Raw genomic sequence first — 20,554 nt, 5'->3', positions numbered from 1 at the left:
TACTATTTTATTATTGTAGCTTTGTAATATGTTCTGTAATCAGGATGTCTGAGGCCTCAGCTTTGTTCGTCTTTCTCAGAATTGTTTTAGCTATTGGGGTCCTTTGTGGTTCCAAAGAATTTTAGAATTGTTTTTTCTTTTTCTGTTAATATATGCCCTTGGGATTTGGGTCAGGGTTGCATTAAATCTGTAGATCACTTTTGGGTAGCATGGAGATTCTACAATATTAAGTTCTTCCAGTTCATGAACACAGGATGTATTTCCATTTATCTGTATCTCCTTTGTTTTCATTCAGTAATGTTTTGTAGTTTTCAGTATACAAATCTTTAATCTCTTTAGTAAGATTCATTTTAGGTATTTTGTTCTGTTTGATGATTTGCAAAGAAATGAGATTGCTTTTCTTAATTTCTTTCTCAGGTTGTTTGTTGTTAATGTACAGAAACAGAACTGATTTTTGTATGTTGATTGGGTATCCTATAGAATTCATTTATTAGATCTAACAGTTTATGAGTGTGCTGTATGTGTGGCATCTTTAAAGGTTTCTATTGATTCATATAAGTGCGTGTCATCTGCCAGCAGAGGTAAGGTTATTTTTTTCCCTTCCAGTTTGGATGCCTGTTTACTTCTTTTTCTTGCCTAATTGTTCTAGTTAGGGCTTCCAGGACTATGATGAATAGAAGTGGTAAGAGTATGCATCATTGCCTTGTTCCTGATCTTAGAGGAAGAGCTTTTAGTTTTTCATCATTGAGTAGGATGTTAGCTAGAGACTTTTCATATATGGCCTTTAAAATGTTGAAACCATTCATTCTTTTCCTAGTTTGTTGAGTATTTTTATCATGGAACAGTGTTAAATTTTGTCAGTTTCTTTTTCTGCATCTCTTGAGATAATCTTGTGACGTTAATCCTTTGTTCAGTTAATGTGGTATGGCACATTGATTGATTTTTGAATGTTGAATCATCCTTGCATTCCAGGGATCAATCCTACTTGGTCATGCTGTATGATCCTTTTAATGTGCTCTCAAATGTGGTTTGCTATTAAGGATTTTACATTTATATTCATCGGATAGTTTTCTTGTAGTGGCTTTTTCTGGCTTTGGTATCAGGGTAGTACTGGCCTCATAAAATGAGTTTAGAAGTATTCCCTCCTCTTCAGTTTTTGGACAGAGTTTGGGAAGGATTGATGTTTTAATTCTCTAAATGTTTGGTAGAATTTACTTGTGAGGCTGTCCCTTCCAGGGCTTTTCTTTGTTGTGAGGTTTTTGATTACGATTCAGTCTCCTTACTAATTATAGGTCTCTTCAGATTTTCTCTTTCTTCATGATTTAGTCTGGGTGGGTGTAAGTTTCTGGGAACGTATCCATTTCTTCCAGATTATCCAGTTTGCTTGCATATAATCATTCAGGGTAGGCTCTTATAATCCTTTTTATTTCTGTGGCATTGTTGTGATGTCTGCTGTTTCATTTCTGAATATGTCTTCTCTTTTTTTCTTAATTTAACTGAAAAGGTTTGTCAATTTTGTTTATCTCTAAAAAAACCTGTTAGTTTCGTTGATGTTTTTCTGTTCTCTGTTTTGTTTATTTCTGCCCTAATCTTTATTATTTCCTTCCTTCTGCTAACTTTGGGCTTAGTTTGTTCCTTTTCTGGCTCCTTGAAGTATAGTTAGGTTATTTGACATCTCTCTTACTTTTTAATGTAGATGTTTGTTACAACTGTAAGCTTCTCTCCTAGTGCTGCTTTTGCTGCATTCCACGAGTTTTGGTGTGCTGTATTATGTTGCCTTTACTTGTTTTTTTCTATTCTGTTATCTTTTCTTACTGATCTGTAGTAGCTCTTGTGCACATAGATCCTGGTCTTTGTGTTTCAAGTGTTTTTCTCAGTTGTTGGCTTTTCAGCTTAATTATAGTTCTTTCACCTGGTACTTTAAATTTTTGATGTTGCTAAACCTAATTGACTTTTCCCTTTATGATTTCTGTTATACGTAAAAAGGCCCTCCCATCTCCCAAGATTATAAAATATATATATGTTGTTATTTTATGGTTGTATTTTTATATGTGTATCTTAACTCCATCTAGAATTAGTGGGAAGGATGTGAAGTAGGGATTGAACTCTTTTAAAAAGCTGTGTTAAATGGCTGCACAGTGTTCTGTCACATGGAGAGGGCTTTCACGTGTTCCCTGTTCCCTTACTGTCACACTGTTAGGCTTCTGCCATTTTTTCTTATTATAAATAAAGATGTACTGTATTTCTAGTTGCTGCTTTTGGGTAGATTCATAGAACAGAACTACACGGTCAGGAGGAGACTAAGCAGGCAAGGCAGTTACCAGCAGGTACTTGAAGGTGCACAGCCGCGTTAGTTTCTCAGCCGCACTCTTGGATCACTCGGCAGCCTTCTTCAAGTCACTTCCTCGTGTCTTCCTTGTGCCTCGGTTTTCTCATGTGAAAAATAAGGGTTGTAATAGTACCTTCCTCAGAGCATGGTGCTGAGGTTTAAATGTTTAATGCACATAAAACACTGGAATAGGGCTGGGTTAGCAGTTATTATTACTTGTTATTGCTGCTGCTGTTTTTATTGACATAGGCATTTTAAGGCAAGTGACTTTCAGAAAAGGTGCTGGTGTTTTAATATTTTCCCCTGGGAATCTAGGTGATCCCATTGGCCCAATCCCTTCTTATCACTGAGTGTTACCATTTTTTAAAGCTTTTCTAATTGAATGTATGAACAAACTTCTTTTTGGCTGGCCTGGGAAGGGGAGGAGGGTGGGACTACAGTCTCTTCTGTTATCTTCCTGAACTTTAAATTGTTTTCTCTAAGAAATGGCTTATATTGCCTTTTAGTTCCCTTTTATGGAGTTGTCCTTTAAAACTGGAAGTTCACCTGCTTTTCAGTGTGTGATTCCCCGCCCCCCCAAATTCATCACTTAGCCCATAGCGACTCTCCGAACGTCATTCCTTTGGCTTCTTTTTCAGGTACTGATGTTCATTTGAGCCCCTTCTGTCTGCCAGGCCCTGTGCCAGGGGCACAGGCGCCTCAGAGGAGTAAGTTCCCGTCTCTGTATGAGAGAGATTCAGCCTGGGAGAGGTGGCAGGCAGCACAGGGGTGGCTGGCATCAGAGTCGCAATGTGTGTGCCACAGTGCCATCCACCTGTGGAGCGGGGGTGGGAGTGGGGTGGGCAAAGCCCTAGGAGAAGCTCTCAGATTGTCAGTGGGATTGATTTCTAAACATGATGCAACTCTTCTGCCTGAGGAAACTTGCTCTGTAGAATCCCAAACTTGAAGGAAAAGTTTTTTTTTTGTTTTTTTTTTTACTTTATGAAATAATTCATCATAGCAGTTTAAAAAAAAATTGTTCTTTCTATACATTTAAAATATGTAGTTTGAAAAAAAATTGTGAAACCTTTCTGAAGCACTGACTTAGGGCAGGTTTCTTGACCTCTTCAGGTCTCAGGGCAGGTGTTCTCCCGCTCGGCTCTCCCGCTCTGGCTTCCTGAGCTCTGCCGTGTGAAGGGATGTCAGCAACCATTATGGACAGTCAGGTGGTTGGTAGCTAACGGCGTGAATAATCTGTGCTGCTGACTCAAATACTGCAGAGAAAAGGAGCTGGAACTTTCCTGTGGGGTGCTTAGACTTAGCCTTGTCGGGGCCACTTCACTCTTCGGTATAGATGTGTTTTCATCCCCAACAGTGTGTTGGAGTTTTCTTCCTCCTTTTTGTAGGAACACCCCATTTCTGGGCAGTCTTCTTGATTATGGCATGAAAGTGTGATTATATGCCTAGATGGAAAGGCAGGACTGCCACCCTCTCTCCCTTCCTCCACCCTTCCCCCTTTCTGCTGCTTAATCAGAAAAGGGTCCCTTGGCTCTTTTTCCAAGCCACCGAGTTTGAATTGACCTTTGTTGCCAGTAAGAACGTGGGGAAGCACTTTCTGGTTCCTGCTAAAGTTACCTGACAGCGGAAGGTGTGCATCTGATAATGATAACTCCAGTGCTTCCAAGGCCTGAGCCGTTGAGCTAAGAGCAGTGATCCTGATCTTATCAGTAGGGTTCTGGAGTCCAACAGTGTCGCTTCTAACAGTATCTGTTTTACTTCCTGGGGCTCCCCTCTCCTTTCAGGATTCTCCTGTAATCCAGCCCATTACCCCTTTGTGCATGTCTCATTACCTCTTGGGATCAGTTAAAACTGGTGGGAGACCAGAGGTGTTTTTTCTTTTCTTCTTGAGATCTGGGAACTGGACATTTAACATTACAGCATTATCCACTTGTCCAGTAGTAGACAGTCACAAGTGTTAGGGGTAATACCTACAGAGACACAGGCATAGCAAAGAAAAGGTAGTTCATGTGTTGCTTATTTTAAAAAAAGAACAGTACTAACAACAGCAGTATTCAGCTGGAATACTTTTGTTACACTTTATATTTCAAAGTTACCAGCTGATATCCTTGAGCTTGGGATCAGCCCTTTGAAGTCTACCCATGGAGCTGACTATGAGGTTCAAGGCCCAGGAATTTGCCCAGATCTGAAAGGTGGGTGGGATTCATTATCTATCAGATTATAGAGTAGACAGAAAGGAAACACATTACTGTTGTGTTGCTTTCAGAGAACACTCAAGAATCTCTGTAAAGCTGTAGTGTGTGTGATGGTGTTCTAAGGACAGGACAGCTTCTTAGAGGTTTCAGAATATGGGGAGCTCAAGTGAAGAGCTAGTAACTTAGCCTCTGTGCTTTAAACCTGAAGGAAAGGGTTAACTCTTGCCTTGGGGAAGAGTGAGGAATGGGGACTAAAATTGCTTTGGACATCTGAGCTGTGCTTTAATAAGATATTCCAGGTGGTCAAGGAGTAATCCTAAAATAGCCTAGATACTTAATTGCTTTTAAAGTCAGGCGCTTCTGTCTCTGGGGAGGCACAGCTCTAAGGAATGCAGTGCTGGCTCCTAAGGTCTTAGAGGCGTGGTCTGGTTGGTTTTTTTTTTTTTCTTCTTCTTCTTCCAGATCCCCAGTGAAAAAGCCCAAGGTACCTTTCTTGGGTCAGGAGACGCTGGTTAAATGTCTCTTCTCACTGGAAGTTTGGCAATAAGCCTTTGGCTCCTGCTGCTGCCAGCTGCTATAGCCTGGCTTCATCCAGGGCTGTGGGATTGTTCTCGTCACCTGTAACACACCCCCAGAGACAGTGGGCTGTTTTCATTAGTGCTCCAAGGCGTCCTGCTTGATCCCCTGCCCAGCATCGCTCCTTTTTCATTGGAACTGACTTTTCTCACGTTAAGATTCAGATTCATTCTTCTTGTCCTGTTTCATCCCCTCCGTCCAGATCTAGTTGATTCTCTGACTTGGCTGCTCTTAGGACAGTCATTTCTCCCCGGTTCTACTGCTCTGCCCACCCTCAACCCAGATTCTCAGTGTGGCCAGCCCCAGTGCTGGATTTTCCTCTCAAATCTTCACTGCTGTTTACAAAAGTAATGTATTGACCTTGTGAATCATTACCGAGAAACATTAAAAATACATTTTATTAAGTGAAGAGTCATATTGCTATCTTACCTGAAACACTAAATATTGTGATTGTATCAGTTCATTAGTCTATAATTTTAGTGCAGTCTGAATTTTCTTTGTTGTGGGTATGGGTGGGGAGGAGAAGCAAGTGTTGGGTCATGACAGATGATTCAGATGTTAATCTAGAGAAAATAAACAGTTTTTAAAATCATCTCTCTCTCTCACCATTAGATTCTAACATCCAATAAGTCAGAGGTTCTTATCTATCTTGTTCTCTTCCCCTTAGAAACTTTCACAGTATCTCGTATATCCTGGTGATCCAATGTTTGTATGTGAATGAATAAAATGAAAAAATTGAAAAAAAGTGAAAATCTCCCATAATTCCAGTCTAATTAGGTGCCTACAGACATTTGTATGTGTATATCATGCATTTTCCAACAAAAATGGATCATTAAAATCAGCTAAAGCACTGATTTAATCATCTGTTTTTCTGTTCAGAAAACATCCACGGCCTCCCCGCTCTTCACGTTTCAGAGCTTAAATTTCCTCCTGGTATTCAAGGCATCTCACAGCCTCTTTCCACCTTAACTATTCAGACTTGCATCCTCCCTGCCAAAACATGCCTGTTTATCCCCCACTCCACGCTCACTGAGGCTGTAAACCTCTCGGCCGTTCTTCCGGGCCAGCTTCATCCTCACCTCTGAGCACCTCCTTCCTCCCAGCTCCCTGGCACTTTGTGTTTTGGCCCTTTGGCTTGCTCTGCCTATTAAATGCTGTGTGTGTTCAGCTTGTTCTTCCAGCTTTGTGGTAGAACTCCAGTGTGGGAACCACTTTGGGGGAAGTAGTGATTCTCCTCAGCAGCCTGCACACTTCTCTTAAATGAGGCAGGTGCTCAGGAAAGCAGCGCTGAGTGAATGTCCTGGGCTCTTTGCTTCTCCTAGGGGCCCCATCTCACGTTGGATTCCACACCATGACACAGCAGACAGACAGTCCTCTGGGGACAGGAAGCAGCCCACCTCCTGAGAAGGCCCACTCCATTCCTGGGCCGTTCTGATTGTTGGAAAAGTCTTTCTTGTAATCAGCCTGAAATCTTCTCTCGGTTAACTTCTGGTTAACTTCTGCTCGGTGACTCTAGTTCTGTCCTCTGGGGCTTTAGAGGGAAAAGGAAAAAAAAAAAGACAAGCCCACTTCCTCTTCCACAAGGCAGCCTTTTCGATTTTCAAGGATGATGAATACATTGCCCCTTCCAGGGTTGAAGTGTTGAGGAGGCAGTATTTAAATTTTGAGTGGCAGTTAGGTTAGACTCTGATCGGTTATTTTTTTCGGCCTTCTATGAGCAGGTTGGGAGCGCTAGGTGCCATATTCTTTCAGCCCCCTCAGAGCACTCACCGGCTTGTCTCTCTCCCCTTCTCTCTGTCCTGAGGGGAAGGTGGGCAGCTCCTCTTAGCCAGGACGTTCTGTTTGGAAGGTAGTGGTAAAAGGTGAGCTGTTGTTACTCTGGTGCCCTCGGTAGTCCCAGATAAGTCCCCTGGGCAAGGCCTGTGGGAGGGCTGGTTTTCTGTTTGGCTGCACCTGCCAGGTGAAACCAGTGAGAAGAATCAAGGAGTAAAAGAATCTCCCGTTGACAGAGCCGCCCAAGGCCAAGCAAGACCTGGCATTTGTAGGCGTTCTGCGTACAGAGAACATTATTCTTCATTTCTTCCCTCCATCCCTTCCTGAGGTCCCACCCAGAACACTTTCGACTGTTCTTTGCACCCACGAGGCAGTGTGGTGGTGTACCAGAGAGACAGGCAGACCTGGGCTTCGATGCTGATGCTGCCACTGAGAAGCTCTGAGACTGCGGGCAAGGTGACTTACTTGCTCTGTGAGCCGTTATTTTCCCATCTGCAAATAACCCCCTCTCCATTGTGGAATTAGGGAGAAATTGCTTGGTTAGCTCTGGGTCCGGCCCTGGTTACACAGAAGATGTGCAGACACTAGCTTCCTGCTCTGCTTTCTTCTTTCTACAGCTTTCTTTCACAACCAATTTTGAGAGATTTATAGGCAAAACACTCTGTGGCCTCCCTGGGGGAAATGAACTGAATGTGGGTATGGTAGGGAAAGCTAGCCTTAGGTGGGTATTTGGGAACAAACTGTCAGTTTCCTGTGAGTTCCTGGTGAGATCAAAGCCGGTAAAGTGAGCCCTCAAGTAGGGGAGGCTGAGAAGGTCGTAAATGGCAGCGAGCGGCCACTCTGGCTACTGTTGCTTCCGCACGTCTCTGGGCTGTTGAATCCTGGCTGCCTGCTGCCCACAGGGAACAAAGCCTCTTCCCTGGCTGCTCGACTGCATGTGGCGACCTTCAACTGAAATGGTTTACTTGGGGACCCCTCTTGATCTTTACTGAGCTGACTCTTCGGGGGTGTATTTTCTCCACATGCGCTTCTACCATTCCCTGTGTTCCTCTTCCACTAGCTGCTGTCAGCCACATGCTACATTCAAGAAATTCAGTCATTTCCGAGCTGAAAACTTCCCAGCAGCCACACGCACACCTCCTGTACCTAAACTTTAAGTGCACAAACGAGCTGTGTTTGCAGCCGTTGAACAGAGTTAAGAACCAAGAAAATAACTTCTGAAGCCTGTAATCCTCCTAATGAAAGGAGGGAGGGAAGACAGGGGCTGTGGGGTTGGAGGTTCCATGGAGGAGCCCCTTCCTGTGTCTCAGCAGATGAGTTGGGGCTTTTTACGTGCTGGGAGCCAGGGATACCCTGACAGGATGCTTACAAACTGGGCACAGGCAGGGGCACCATAACCAGAACACGAGGCGACACCGCCCAGAGAATGACACTGTGGGCAGAGGCTTCCCAGAGCAAACAGCCAGACCGTGAAGGACAGGCAGGGTGTAGGAATTACCCTCACCTCAGCCAGAAAATCCTGTGAATCAAGATGGAAGTTTAACTGTCTCAAGACAGAGCAATGCAGAGAGAGTGGACGTGTCCCTATCAGCCCCAACTGAATATTTTCAATTATATAATGGTCCAGTTTTGCCTTGGACAAAAGAAAACACCTCCACACCCAGGCAGCTCTTTTCGTGTGTTTCCTTTAAACACTAATGGACATTCTATCTGAGGAATGGGTCAAACAGGGGGATTGCTCGTAAGAATGTAGTATCCTGTTTCCGCCCGGTTCTGACAAGCCTCCTTGTCCTCTCTGGTCACCATCCTAGTGCATTTCAGGGTAAAATCACAGCTCAAAGCTGAGTGGTTCTTGGTGGGCCACGACTAGTCCACACTCTGACCGTCCCGGTGCTTGGACTGTCCTGTGACTCGGGCAGAGCTGGGGAAAACCGGCAGTCAGGACACCTCTGTCCTGCAAGGCCTTCTCCTCTGTTCCCAGAGCCGAGCCCTCACACTCAGGTGTTTATTTTCACACGTAGTCACACCACCGGTGGCACCAGCGCTGGCATGCTTGTTTTCACACTCCCTTCCTGCTGCGGAAAGCCCTGTCTGAGATTCTGGGCTGTGGATTCCTTCCTCCCTACCCGGCTGAGTGTTAAATAGCTTCTGACTGAGCATTCAGAGCGCCTCGAGGTTACTGTGATTAGCAAAAAAAGAAACTGTTTTTCCCTCTCTCTCGGTGACTGATAGAGAAAGAATCCTCCTGTGAGCAAAATCAGCTTCAGATCTCTAGCTAGAGAGTTGGGAATTGAGCTGCCACGGTAAACAGCTGACATAACAGAAGCAGCAATGATCCCCCATTAAATGTCTTTCAGCTGATAGGGGCTCCCGGGATAATTGACTTTCCAGCAGGAATTACTGGCTCAAACGAAATCACTGGGCATTAGGGCGACCTGCTGCAGCCTTTGAAAGGGGACCGTAACTCTGTCTGGTTTTGCTGACCTGACAGGCATAATTCATCTTGATTATTCATTGTGCTAGTTGCCACCAGATGACACCAGGTTTCTGTTGACTGTAATTACAGCGTGGGTTTTAGCTTTTTTTTTTTTGAAACAGTGTTCCACTTGGTTGTTGGCCTCTCTGAGCTGAAGGTGCTGTAGGAAGGTTTCTACAGCGTCTGCCTGGGGAGATGATGTGAGCACAGCCAGATAGCATTTCCTGAACACTTCCTTACACACGTCTTTCAGTAGATAAGCAGGGAAACAATTTGATGGAGCCTGTTTCATGTCAGCTGACAGGGCGTCACTTCTTCTTGGTTATCCTTAACCTGGTGTGTGGTAAATTGCTGCTCTCACAAAGTGGGCCTACAGCTCAGCCCACTCCCCAGCCCGAGACGTCCCTCCCCAGCCACTTACACACCCCAGCCAGCTGGCTGGCACACGTGTGCTTGTGTGTGTGGGCACTTTTGGCCCTGGCGGCGGGGGGAGAGAGTGATGGTCTCAGTGTGTCCAGTGCCATCCCTGGGTCCTTCATTGACAGGTGGGATGAGGTGAACAGGCAGCTTCTGCTCTGACATTTCATCCTCTCCACTAGCAGAGGGCCTTTCGGACTCTCCTGTGTGGTATACGTGTCTGTATATTTTTTTGAAGAGGTGCCTTAATTGGTTCAAATAATCAGTTAATGCCTTTTAACAATGATTATAGTTGATCAGATATTCACTGGAGCCTTAAAATTGTCAGGCAGTGTTGTGTGCTACAGGTACAAAGATGAAGACACTTTGCTTTCAAGGAGCTTACAGTATGTGGGGATGACAAATAATTCCAAAATAACGTCAGATTCTAAGCTCAAGATGAACAGAGAGTGCTTCCAGAGAACTTGTGCATCTGGGTGTGAAGGGAAGGCCCCCGCTAGAAGATGATGCCTGATTTGAGAAAGAAGAGTTACTCAACTGAATAAAAGCAGGAAGCAGATTTCAGGAACATAAACAAAAGCATATATGCCATTTCCTCCCAATCAGTTGAACGGTGTTGGTTTGACCTAATCAATTAAATTAGGATTAGGTTTTCATTACTTCTCTAATGAAAATGAACTTCACCCTAATGGAACAGTCTCTCTGTATCTTGGGAGTAATCTCAGGCCCCCGGGGCCCTCATATCACTAGGCAGTTCTAATCACTAGAGTTAGGGCTTCTGATGGTGAGGCTTGGCTGAGAGACCACGAGATCTTCATCTTTTCCCTTTGACCCTTTATCTTCTGCTGAAGTGTTGTGCGCGAGGCCAGGCTAGGTATCTTCACAACATACAGTATAATTTACAGGCACACCATAAAACATACAAACACATGCCACACTGAACCCGCAGAAGAACAGTTCACCTCAGAACGATGGCTTCTGGAACATCAACTAGGGGTGAGCCAGTTCTCAAAGCTAGGCCTTTGTGTCCGCTCTTCCAGGGTTATCCAGTGTAAGTAACACCTGCTCCCCTCCGGCAAATGAAGACGATTCTTGCACCTGACTCCCTCTGGTTTTGGAACCATAATTGAAAGCACAAAACCGAGATGTCCCTTTTAGCGGGGCAGAGGCGGTTACTCAAGCGGTCGGTCTTTCAGTGTGAGCCAGGAGAGCACAGTTGCTCAGGGTCCCCCTCTGCACCCTAAAAGACTGTCTTGCCCCCTCACTCCCTGCCTACTGCCTTCTGACCTCTTGCTTCGTTCCCCTTTAGAATGGTGGTTTGGCCTGGAGTGATGATGCAGATGGAGGCCGGGGAAGAGAGATCTCTCGTGATTTTGCCAAGGTCTGTAATGTTTCCTTCGTGATAACAGAGGGGGCCGTTCTGCAGTGGGTTATTGTATCTGCTCCCCAAGGAATGAGGATAGAAGTGGCCTGTGAGTCACATCTGTAGTCATTCAGATGGTTGTGTATCGCTGTTGTAAGACTTCCTACATAAGATGGAATTTATTTTCACTATGGCGTGTTTTTGTTTTTTTCTTTTTTCTGGTGGGTTCGGGATTGCAGCTGTATGAACTGGACAGTGACCCGGAGAGGAAAGAGTTCCTGGATGACCTCTTCGTCTTTATGCAGAAGAGGGGTGAGTGTGCACCCTACTCATCATTTCAGTTCACTGAATATTTATTGAGTGTCCACTGTGTGCAGGTCACTCTTAGCCATCCTCCCTGTGGAGGGCCAGCATCTTAGCCCAGGAGGACAAGAGCCATTTATTGCCAGTTGGTCCCATACTTAGCTGGATAATTGACAGTCAGGTTGAAGAGGGCAGAGAGGGCCTGGGTAGAAAATGAATGGAATGATCATCCAAATTCGGTCCTGCTTTATTCTTGTCACTGTTCTGATTAACTGGTCTCTGGAGTCATTTCAAATTCAAATACACTTTTTTTCTTAGCCTTATAGTAAGTAGTCTTGGATATCACTTAAAACTTGTATATGGGGCTTCCTGGTGGTGCATCTGGCTTAATAGAGACTTAGAATGGCCAATGAAGAAATGGAGGCCCTCCAGGATGTGTTGGGAGGATTCTGAAATGATCCACAAGAAGGAAAAGCTAACTCTTTTTTCCTTATCCATGGGCTCTTTGATTTTTGCATCCACTGGTTTGGTTGGGGTGCTCCTGCAGTTTAAGTATAGGGCACATGGACATCCGCTTTACGGTCCCTTACTGCGTCTGGTCTTTCTCTCCTTCTCATTCTCCTGCACCCACCCGCCCCCAACCATCTCCACTTGGGACCATGGCATGTCTCAGTCTTGAGCCCACAGTGACTCAACTTCCTGGCTTTGTATTCTGTCACAGCAATGGGTTCACCAGCTGGCAGCCCTCAGGAAGCATGGTCAGAACCCCAGCGTCTCTAGGAGATAATTCTCGGCAGCCTGGGTAGCGGCATCTTCTTCATCCTCAGGACAGAGCCTTAGGGGAGCTGCTCCTGCCAGCATGTTCCCTGGGACCCTGCCTGATCGTGTAGCCCTTGGTTTCTGTGTCAGCTCCTTTATTGAGACCTGGGAATGAAGTCCTCCTCTTTATCATAGGTGGGGCTGTAATGACGGCCTCCAGCGATGAAAGATCCTGAGTTAACTCCTCTTTTTCCCTCTCTCCCTCTCCCTCTCCCCACCAACCTCATCCCTGTTTCTCTCCCCCTCCTTCCAAAGCCTCATTGCCTTCTTAGTAGTGTGCCTATTACTGCTGGTTTCCTTACAAAGGCAATCGAAAGTTTTGAGTCTGGGTTTCCCCTCATCACCAAGCCTATCAAAGCAGTCTAAGCAGCTCTAATTAGTTTACTCCTCCAACTGTTATCTGGAGCTGCATGTGTCAGTAAAAAAACAAGAATATAATCCCGAAAGATAATGTGACTGGCAGCAATGAAACTCCCTGGTTGCCCTGAGAGAGAGAAATCCACTTAATACTTTGGTCTCCCCTTCCAATTACCTTTTAATTATTTACAAGCTCCACAAGCCCAGCTGGTGCAAACCCAGGACCTGATCTCGTCTCAGAGGGGCTGCTATAGCAATATAGATTTTAATCAGCAGTGTGGCTCCACTGCTTTAGATTCTGCTTTATTGTTTTTCTCCCTTCCCAGAAGGATTTTTAAAGGAAAATGGAAGTTATATCAGCCTAGCCAAGAGTGAAGATCCGTAATTGTGTGTTTACTGCTCTGTGTCCCCAGTAGATGAGGCTCTCCTTGAGGACAGCCGCTTTGTCATTTCTCCACGTCCCCAGTGCCAGCACAGGGCCCGACCTGGGGGCAGCGACGAGGAGGAGCCCCGCTCAGGACACATTTCCTGTCGGAACAGTTCTGTTGGTTTTCCTAACTCAGCTGCCCTGGTCGGGGGGGTGGGGCGTGGGGAGCCTCTCCTCCCCCACCCCACCCCCAATTAGCTGCCTGTGATTGGAGGTCAGCAGTACGGAGGGATGTATGCTGAGTGTCCTGCTATTGCATAGCACTGGGGCTGCCAGACTGCGTCTAGTCTATTCCAGAGTGAACCCAAAGCAGAAGTGACTCTCTTTGATCCTATTTACAGTTATTCAGGCCCTGAGTAAATCTTTTTTCTTTCTTCAGCACTTAGGTTCAGTATTTCACTATTTGCTGGTGTCAACAATAGAAGGGAAACAGTCGAGTCCGTTTTGGTGCTTGTTAATTACTCTAGTATAAGGTTCCTCAGCCTCAGCATATTGATTTTGGGGACTGGATAGTCCTTTGTGGGGGACTCCTCCCCAGTCTTGATAACCAAAAATGTCTGCAGATATTATAAATGTCCCCGGGGGGACAAAAGTGTCCCCCTGTTTAGAACCACTGCCATAGAAGGGTAGGAAAGAAGTTGAAGATCAAAAATTTGCTCTGCAGAGAAACTCTTCAGGGAAATCAACTTAGCTCCACTCAGCAATATCTGAGGGTGGCAGGGCTTGTGTCTGGCAATGGGAGGAACTTCCCGCCTGTAGCTGAGGGCCAGACAAGTGGGTGCTGGTCCCCATCCAAGGCTGGAGTGTAGGGACCCGAGAGTTGCTGTAGCTCCAGCATGGGAAGAGTGGAGGCAGAAATGCAGTGGTGTATATGTGGTCTAGACAGGGCTGGAAGAACCCTTGTCTGGCCTAGATGAATCAGGTGGCATCAGATTGTGAAGAGCTGTGTTTGGCCAAGAAGGTAGCACTCCAGTCTGTGACATAGCCGAGTTATTGAAGGGAGCACCCGGGAGTGTCGCCAGAGCTCCCTGCTTTCAGGAAGCTCTCTGTGGCAAGCAGTGTGTAGTTGGGCTGAAGAAGGAAGACTGAGGAGGTTAGGTTGTTCCCTTTAAAATCACAGTGATCTCCCCGCTGGAAGACTCATGTCTGATGGCCTAAATTTAGAATGAGTGGTTCAATGGGACTGGGAGCAGTTTGCGCTTCTAACCACATGAAGCTTGCTGTCTTTCCTCTTTGCAGAATGGTGAGACCAAGGGCCCCTAGACATTTGTGACTTATTTGTCATTCCCACATTGGAATCTGGGGCACTCAGGAGCCCACTCTTAGCTGGCTGGGTGCAAGGAAGAGACTCATAGACCTTGGCGGTGGGTCAGCAGCTCATCCTCCAGAGCTAAGATCAAGGATAAGCAGTTGATTTCAGAGGAGCCCCGGAAAGCAGCCAGAGTCTGAAAGGCCCAGTGATGCCCACCTGGGCCGTGAGTGGACTGGGCAGCTTTGACACAGAAGCTACACCACAGAGGAAGTGGACCGGGCTCCAGGGGAGGTGGCACCCAGCCCGAAGCCCCGAATGACTGCAGCTGCAGGTGATAAAACGGCTGTGCAGTGGGAGAGGGGCCTGGCCATAACTGCTGCTTTGTGCTGGGGCTCTCCGGCTTGTTAACATGTTTGGGTGAATTGACTGCAGCAGATGGGCCTTTCAGCTCCAGGCACCTTGGTTTCTAGGCCAGACCGGGTGACTTGCACCCTCGTGACCCCTCCCTCCCACCCCCAGCAGTGAAACCTGCCCCAAAAGGCACTTGAGAAGAGGCCGAGGCAGTGCCCAGTGGGTGCCTGTGTCCTGCCGGCCTCGAAACGGCTGCTGCAGCCTGTGGGAGGCCTGCGGATGAGGCAGGTGAAGCTGGGGCCAGCATCCATCCTGAGCAAATCCTTCCTCTTCCGGGGGCCACAGTTTCCTTATCTCTAAAAGGAGAAGGTTTCGGTTACAGTCAATCTGGAAGTTTCTTCCAAGTTCTCTGTTCTGTATTATGTGTCGGTGGTTGTGTCTGTTGAGCTGTGAGCAAGCAATGAGCCACCCTCAATAACCAAAATAGAAGAAAAGCCCCTTGTGCAGTTTTCTGTTAAAATAGTTGTGTTAAAAGCTACACCAGGGAGCCCCACCCCCCGCCAAACCAAATGCTTCATTCCCTTCCTTGCAGAATCATGTGTTTCTTCTTTTGCTGAGTGAAGCCACACTGAACTAAACAAGTTTCTTTTGCTTGTGCTTCCCACACAGATGTTTCTGTAGAAAGATGGGTTAGATTTCAGAACTCTGATGCCGCCTTTTCCTCACCTTTTGCTGTGTGTACATGCAGGTGTGTGTGTGTGTGTGTGTGTGTGTAAAACACATACATACACCTTTTTTGGTGTAAAAAAAGGCCAAAAAAAGCGCCAAACATTTGTAAACAAAATTCTTTGACTAATTTAACTCACTGTGGGTGATTTCTGAGGTGTTATTTATTCCCTGGTAGATTTTCCAGGGGGTACTATGGGCAAGGGGGGCAGGTGCTGATTTGGAAGTCTCATAAGCAAAGGCTTATGAACATTCTTCCCTCATCACTGAGAAAGAAGAGCTCATTCTCTTGTTCCCCAGGCAGTGAAGCAGAAGTATGATTTCATCAAAGAGGAGGAAGATGATTTCGCTGTTAATTTTATTATTGTTACCCTGTGTACTTTACAGAACCCTTTCAACCCATTATCTGATCTGCTGTTCCCCATAGCTCTACCTCTGTGGGATAGAGAGAGCAAAGATTATCACAGTAGCCGTGGAGAACCAGCCCCGGGGTTAAATGACCCCCCTGCGGCCACAGAGCCGCTTTAGCACGTGGTTTCCTCATCCCCAGGCCGGGATTCGTTCTCTCACTCTCACTCCCCTGGAGAAGCTTGACCCCTAGCACCAGCAGCTCCATCACTTTCCACTGGGGCAGTGGACAAGCCTCCGCTCTCCTTCAGCCTGCTAAGCCCCACAGGGACTGTGGCCCACCTGCACAGGTCAGGGCCCAGGAGGGTCTGACAGCATCTAGCTGATAAACATGGGGCACAGGTCTTCATGCAAGACGAGTGTTCATCTCAGAGTAAGACAGCCTGTCTCTCAGGGAAGGGCAGATTTGACGGGTCACAGTGGCACAGAGGCTGCCGTCTGTCAAGGCACGATTAGGGGGGCACGGGAAAAGCCCTAGCAGTAGCATCACGGGCCCCCTAACCAAGTGCCCACAAGCGAGGATCTCTCCTCCAGCCCCTGCCCCAGCTTGGCACACCAGACAGAGGACCTGCTTGGTCACAGGGAGGACAAGTTGTGTTAGGGCTTCACCGGAGAACTGGCCTCCCTCCCCCACCAGTTCTGTTCAAGGCTGCACACTGACCTTGGTTTTCCCAAATGGATTGTTGGATCTGTTTTTGATGTGTATATACAAAGAATTTACTGTGGGAAAAGGGCTTGGTCTGCCTCAAAGTGCAATTTGAGTGTTTTTCCTTCTGTTGTGTGCTTATCTATCCATCTCAGGCAAGGAAATGTTCGTGACATATATTGCTTTGCCTCTTGGTGAAGGGAGTTCCTCATATATTCTTTGTACCTTGCATTAAATGGTCTGTGCCATGGACACTCTTCCTGATAGACTAAAATATGTTTGTCTTTGACAGATAAAATAGGCTTTGGGGCTTCATTTTCCAACTTTATCCCCAAATGAAAGTCCAAAATACAAATCTTTGTCTCAGGATTAATCCTTTGTTTTAGGCCAGATGGTTTTCTCTCCCCAGGTGGTAGTGATGTTCTAGTTCTAGGGTTCCCCTCCCACTTTTTTTTTTGCTCTACCGGAGCTTCATTGCTACGTGTGGGCTCTCTCTAGTTGTGGCAAGCAGGGGCTGCTCTGTAATTGCAGTGCACTGGCTGCTTATTAGCATGGCTTCTCTTGTCGCGGAGCACACGCTTTAGGGCATACAGGCTTCCGTAGTTGAGGCTCTCAGGTTCTAGAGCACCAGCATTAGTTGTGGCACACGGCGTAGCTGCCCCAAGGCATGTGGAATCTTCCTGGACCAGGGATTGAACCTGTGTCCCCTGCGTTGCAAAGTGGATTCTTAACCATTGGACCACCAGGGAAGCCCCATGTCCCCACTTTTAAATACCTTATTACTAACCAGTTATCCATGATAATAGGAAGAGATCACTGGTTTTTGAAAAGCGTGATTAATTTGAATAGCTGATTATTATCTTTAAATTCAGCCTCTTCCCCTTCAAAATCATTTATTGGTACTTTTAGCACTTGGTAAAATTGGGTTGAGGGCTTCCCTGATAACTCAGTTGGTAAAGAATCTGCCTGCAATGCAAGAGACCGCGGTTCGATTCCTGGGTCAGGAAGATCCACTGGAGAAGGGATAGGCTACCCACTTCAGTATTCTTGGGTTTCCCCTGTGGCTCAACTGGTAAAGAATCTGCCTGCAATGTGGGAAACCTGGGTTCAGTCCCTGGGTTGGGAAGATCCCCTGCAGAAGGAAGGGTACCCACTAGCCTGGAGAATTCCATGGACTGATAGTTGGGCCTCCTTTGTTCCAAAGTGAGCCAGTATTCAGTAGACCATCCAAGGATTGGTGTAGGGAAGGTCTGAAGCGAGAGTTTGACCCGCTTACACTGTGGGAACATCTCCTGGGTCTTGAGAGGCTAGAGGCACAGTTGGGCAGTGGAACCTCAGACATCCGTGCACTGCTCAGGGAGAATAGCCTTGAGTTGTTGGGCCTCTCCCCAGTCACCCCTCCACCCTTCTCCTGGACAACTCAGGCCGGTCTGTTGATCAGCAGCAGGCAAAGCAAAGACCTGACGGTCCACCTCCTTCTAACTCCTTAGTTTTCTTCTCTGAGCATAGTTTTTATGGGAGGAAACAGCACCACCATGGCCCTAATTTTATTACCAGCCATAGTAGAGTACAAGACTGCATGTGCTAGGAAAGCACTTGGTCTGAGCTCGAGTATCAAGAAGGGTAATGGGTCTGAAGTTAGCCTCTCAGGTTGTGGTGCCTCCAGAACTCCATTCGTTGCTGGTGGGACTATAAATGGGCATCACTACTCGAAATCTGTTCAGTGGTGTTTACTAAAGCTAAATGAATGCCAACCCTGTTACCCAGCAGTTAAACCTCCAGGTGTATCCCCAATGGAAACGAAAGCTCTGGTTCACTAAAAGACACACGCAAGAGTATTCTTAGCAACACCATTCATTATAGACAAAAACGGGAAAGAACTGAAACGTCCGTCAGTAGTAAAACGGACAACTAAATGGTGGCATAGTCCTCTAGTGCAGTGAATCCCACACAGCAGTAACAAAGAATGAATTGCTGTGTACCCAGCTGGGATGACTCTCACAGGCCTAATGTGTAACACAAGAAGCCCTTCACGGAAAACTGTATATACTGCATTCTTCAGTTTGTGTAAAGTTCAAGAAAATCACCTATAGTGATACAGGATAATGGTTACCTCTGAGTGGGGTGGGCAGTGGGTATTGATTGGGAAGGATAATGGAAGAGTTTTCTGGAGTGCTGGAAATGTTCTGTATTTTGCTATGAGCAATGGATAGTGGGGTGTACACAGCAGAAAAGATCTGCTGGGCGGTATCCTTAAGCTACTCATCTGGGCTCTAGGCACCAGGCCCTGTGTCAGTCAGGCCTCCTCAGTGAGAGCTCGTGGTAGAGGGCTGAAGGGTGTGTGTAGGCCCAGTCCAGTATCGGGGTATCTGCGCATCCTTACTCCACCCTGACTTCTGGAACAGTCAGCTCCACACACATGGCATGCCACCACTCCCTGCTGCCTAGTGTCTCAGTGGGAAGTATTTTCTACATTAGCGAGTCACGGGGAAAATACCACCAGTCATTCCCCTACTTGTAGAGCTGGGCAGGAATTCATATGCAGAGGAGTAAGCAGGAGGCTTGCCTGCCTCTCTGCGTTCCCGCTTAAATGGGGACTTAACTCTTCCAGGCTCCCAGCTCTCTTGACGTGTTATGGAAATGATTAATGATCTTGTTCAAAGTCAGGAAAGGCAGCGAGGGTCCTGGGCAGGGCCACGCCCTGGGTCCTGGGCACTCACCCCTGACCAGTAGGCAGGAAGGCAGCCATGTGCCTTCTGTCCTGGGTCCCTGCCCTCGATTGCTTCTGGTCATCCCTGGAACGTGCCCACTCTCTGTGGTGGGGAGGAAGTGGTCCTCTCTTAATATGCCCATCATGCTCGAGGAACCCATCTCCCCGCTCTGCACTCGTCCCTGCTCTGCTGTGTCTCCAGTCCCGGTGCCAGGGAGGAGTCCCAGGGAGGAGTCCGAGGACCAGGAGCAGGCTTTGTTTGGCTCCATTTGCACTGAAGGCCCCGGACAGCAGCACTAGGGCCAGCGCCCAGCCCAGCAGCGTTCCTACCCCCCGGGGTAAAGCCCCCGGAGCCCCCAGCAGCGTGCCTGGTCCCAGCCTCATAAAAGCCCTTTCCGCATCTCCCTCGGGCTGCTTCAGGCTCCCTGGCTGAAATCTGATAAGGGGCCTCTTTGTTGGAACTGTCAGTCTCCTTTATTGAGGAGGGAACTGGAGACCAGCAGCATTTCTTGGGGTACAGATAAGGCCCTGGATTGCTGTCAGAGGGACCATGATTAATTACCCTCAATCCAAGCTCCTGCTTTGATAGCAGTGACTGACAGCCCACAGGGTTTCCCGCAACGTGCTCCCGCCCACTCTGGGAGGTGTAACAGGGGCGGGGATTCGGCCCCCTGCAGGGCCAATGCTGGTGACCCACGGAGAGTGCTCTGCACTAGCTGCTGGCCTCCTTCCTGGCTCTCTGCAGGTTGCTTTGGCTTTTATTGTGGACTGAGGCCAGCTGTCTCTCAGGTGAAGAGGCTCTTTAGAGTAAGATGTAATCCAGCCCACAGGGTGGGCCAGAAGCTCCCCCATTTCCCCCCAAGGCTAGGGGAATAGGCACTGCTTATAGACTTGAACTTCGAGTTTTTATTCCTAGACTCATAGGACTTTAGAGCTGGAAGTCATCTAGTCCAAATTCCCTGCTTCAGCCAGACAGGGAAACTGAGGCCTGAATATGTCAGCCCCCCATCCCCACGCCCCAGTATGATGTTCTTGGGTTTTTTTCGCCTTGTTCAGGGAGGGAAACTCAGCTAAAAGGTCTTCTCCCCCTCTTTCGTAGTTGAGTCTCCTTGGGACACAGGAGATGGCTCCTAGGCCCACTAAGCACAGGGCAGACCACAGAGCCAGACTAGCCTGAGGACCCTGCTTCTGTCTTAGTTGTCGAAAAAATCAAAACCAGGGCAGGTTTTATGTCCGGACTGGCTGCTTAATGTGAGAAAGCCAGGATGTCATCTAAAGTTGGCTTGCAGGATATGGTCAGCTTTGTTTCTGGTGGGACTGAGGGGCCCACCTGCTCTGGATGCTACTTTTAGGGGTTTTGTGGAGGGCCATCCATGAGGAGGAAAACGCCTGTTCCTCTTACCTGCCAATTCCTGGAACTGGGGTGCCT

At 47.2% G+C, this 20,554-nt stretch overlaps 1 protein-coding gene across 2 annotated transcripts in view; it reads left to right on the top strand.

Annotated features, from left to right (window-relative positions):
• The window catches only part of ARID3B (AT-rich interaction domain 3B), a 48,243-nt gene that overhangs the window by 16,565 nt on the left and 11,124 nt on the right, over positions 1-20,554 (top strand). For both annotated transcript variants that reach the window (XM_019983882.2, XM_019983881.2), the window contains exons 3-4: positions 11,073-11,144; positions 11,366-11,438. In XM_019983882.2, the coding sequence (XP_019839441.2) occupies positions 11,073-11,144; positions 11,366-11,438 (145 nt within the window). The remainder of the gene's footprint in view (positions 1-11,072; positions 11,145-11,365; positions 11,439-20,554) is intronic.

The sequence above is a fragment of the Bos indicus genome, chromosome 21 (genome assembly GCF_029378745.1).
Source record: "Bos indicus isolate NIAB-ARS_2022 breed Sahiwal x Tharparkar chromosome 21, NIAB-ARS_B.indTharparkar_mat_pri_1.0, whole genome shotgun sequence".
NCBI lineage: Eukaryota > Metazoa > Chordata > Mammalia > Artiodactyla > Bovidae > Bos > Bos indicus.
The sequence above is the reverse complement of the archived record's forward strand: the minus strand, read 5'-3'. Positions and strand labels throughout refer to the sequence as shown.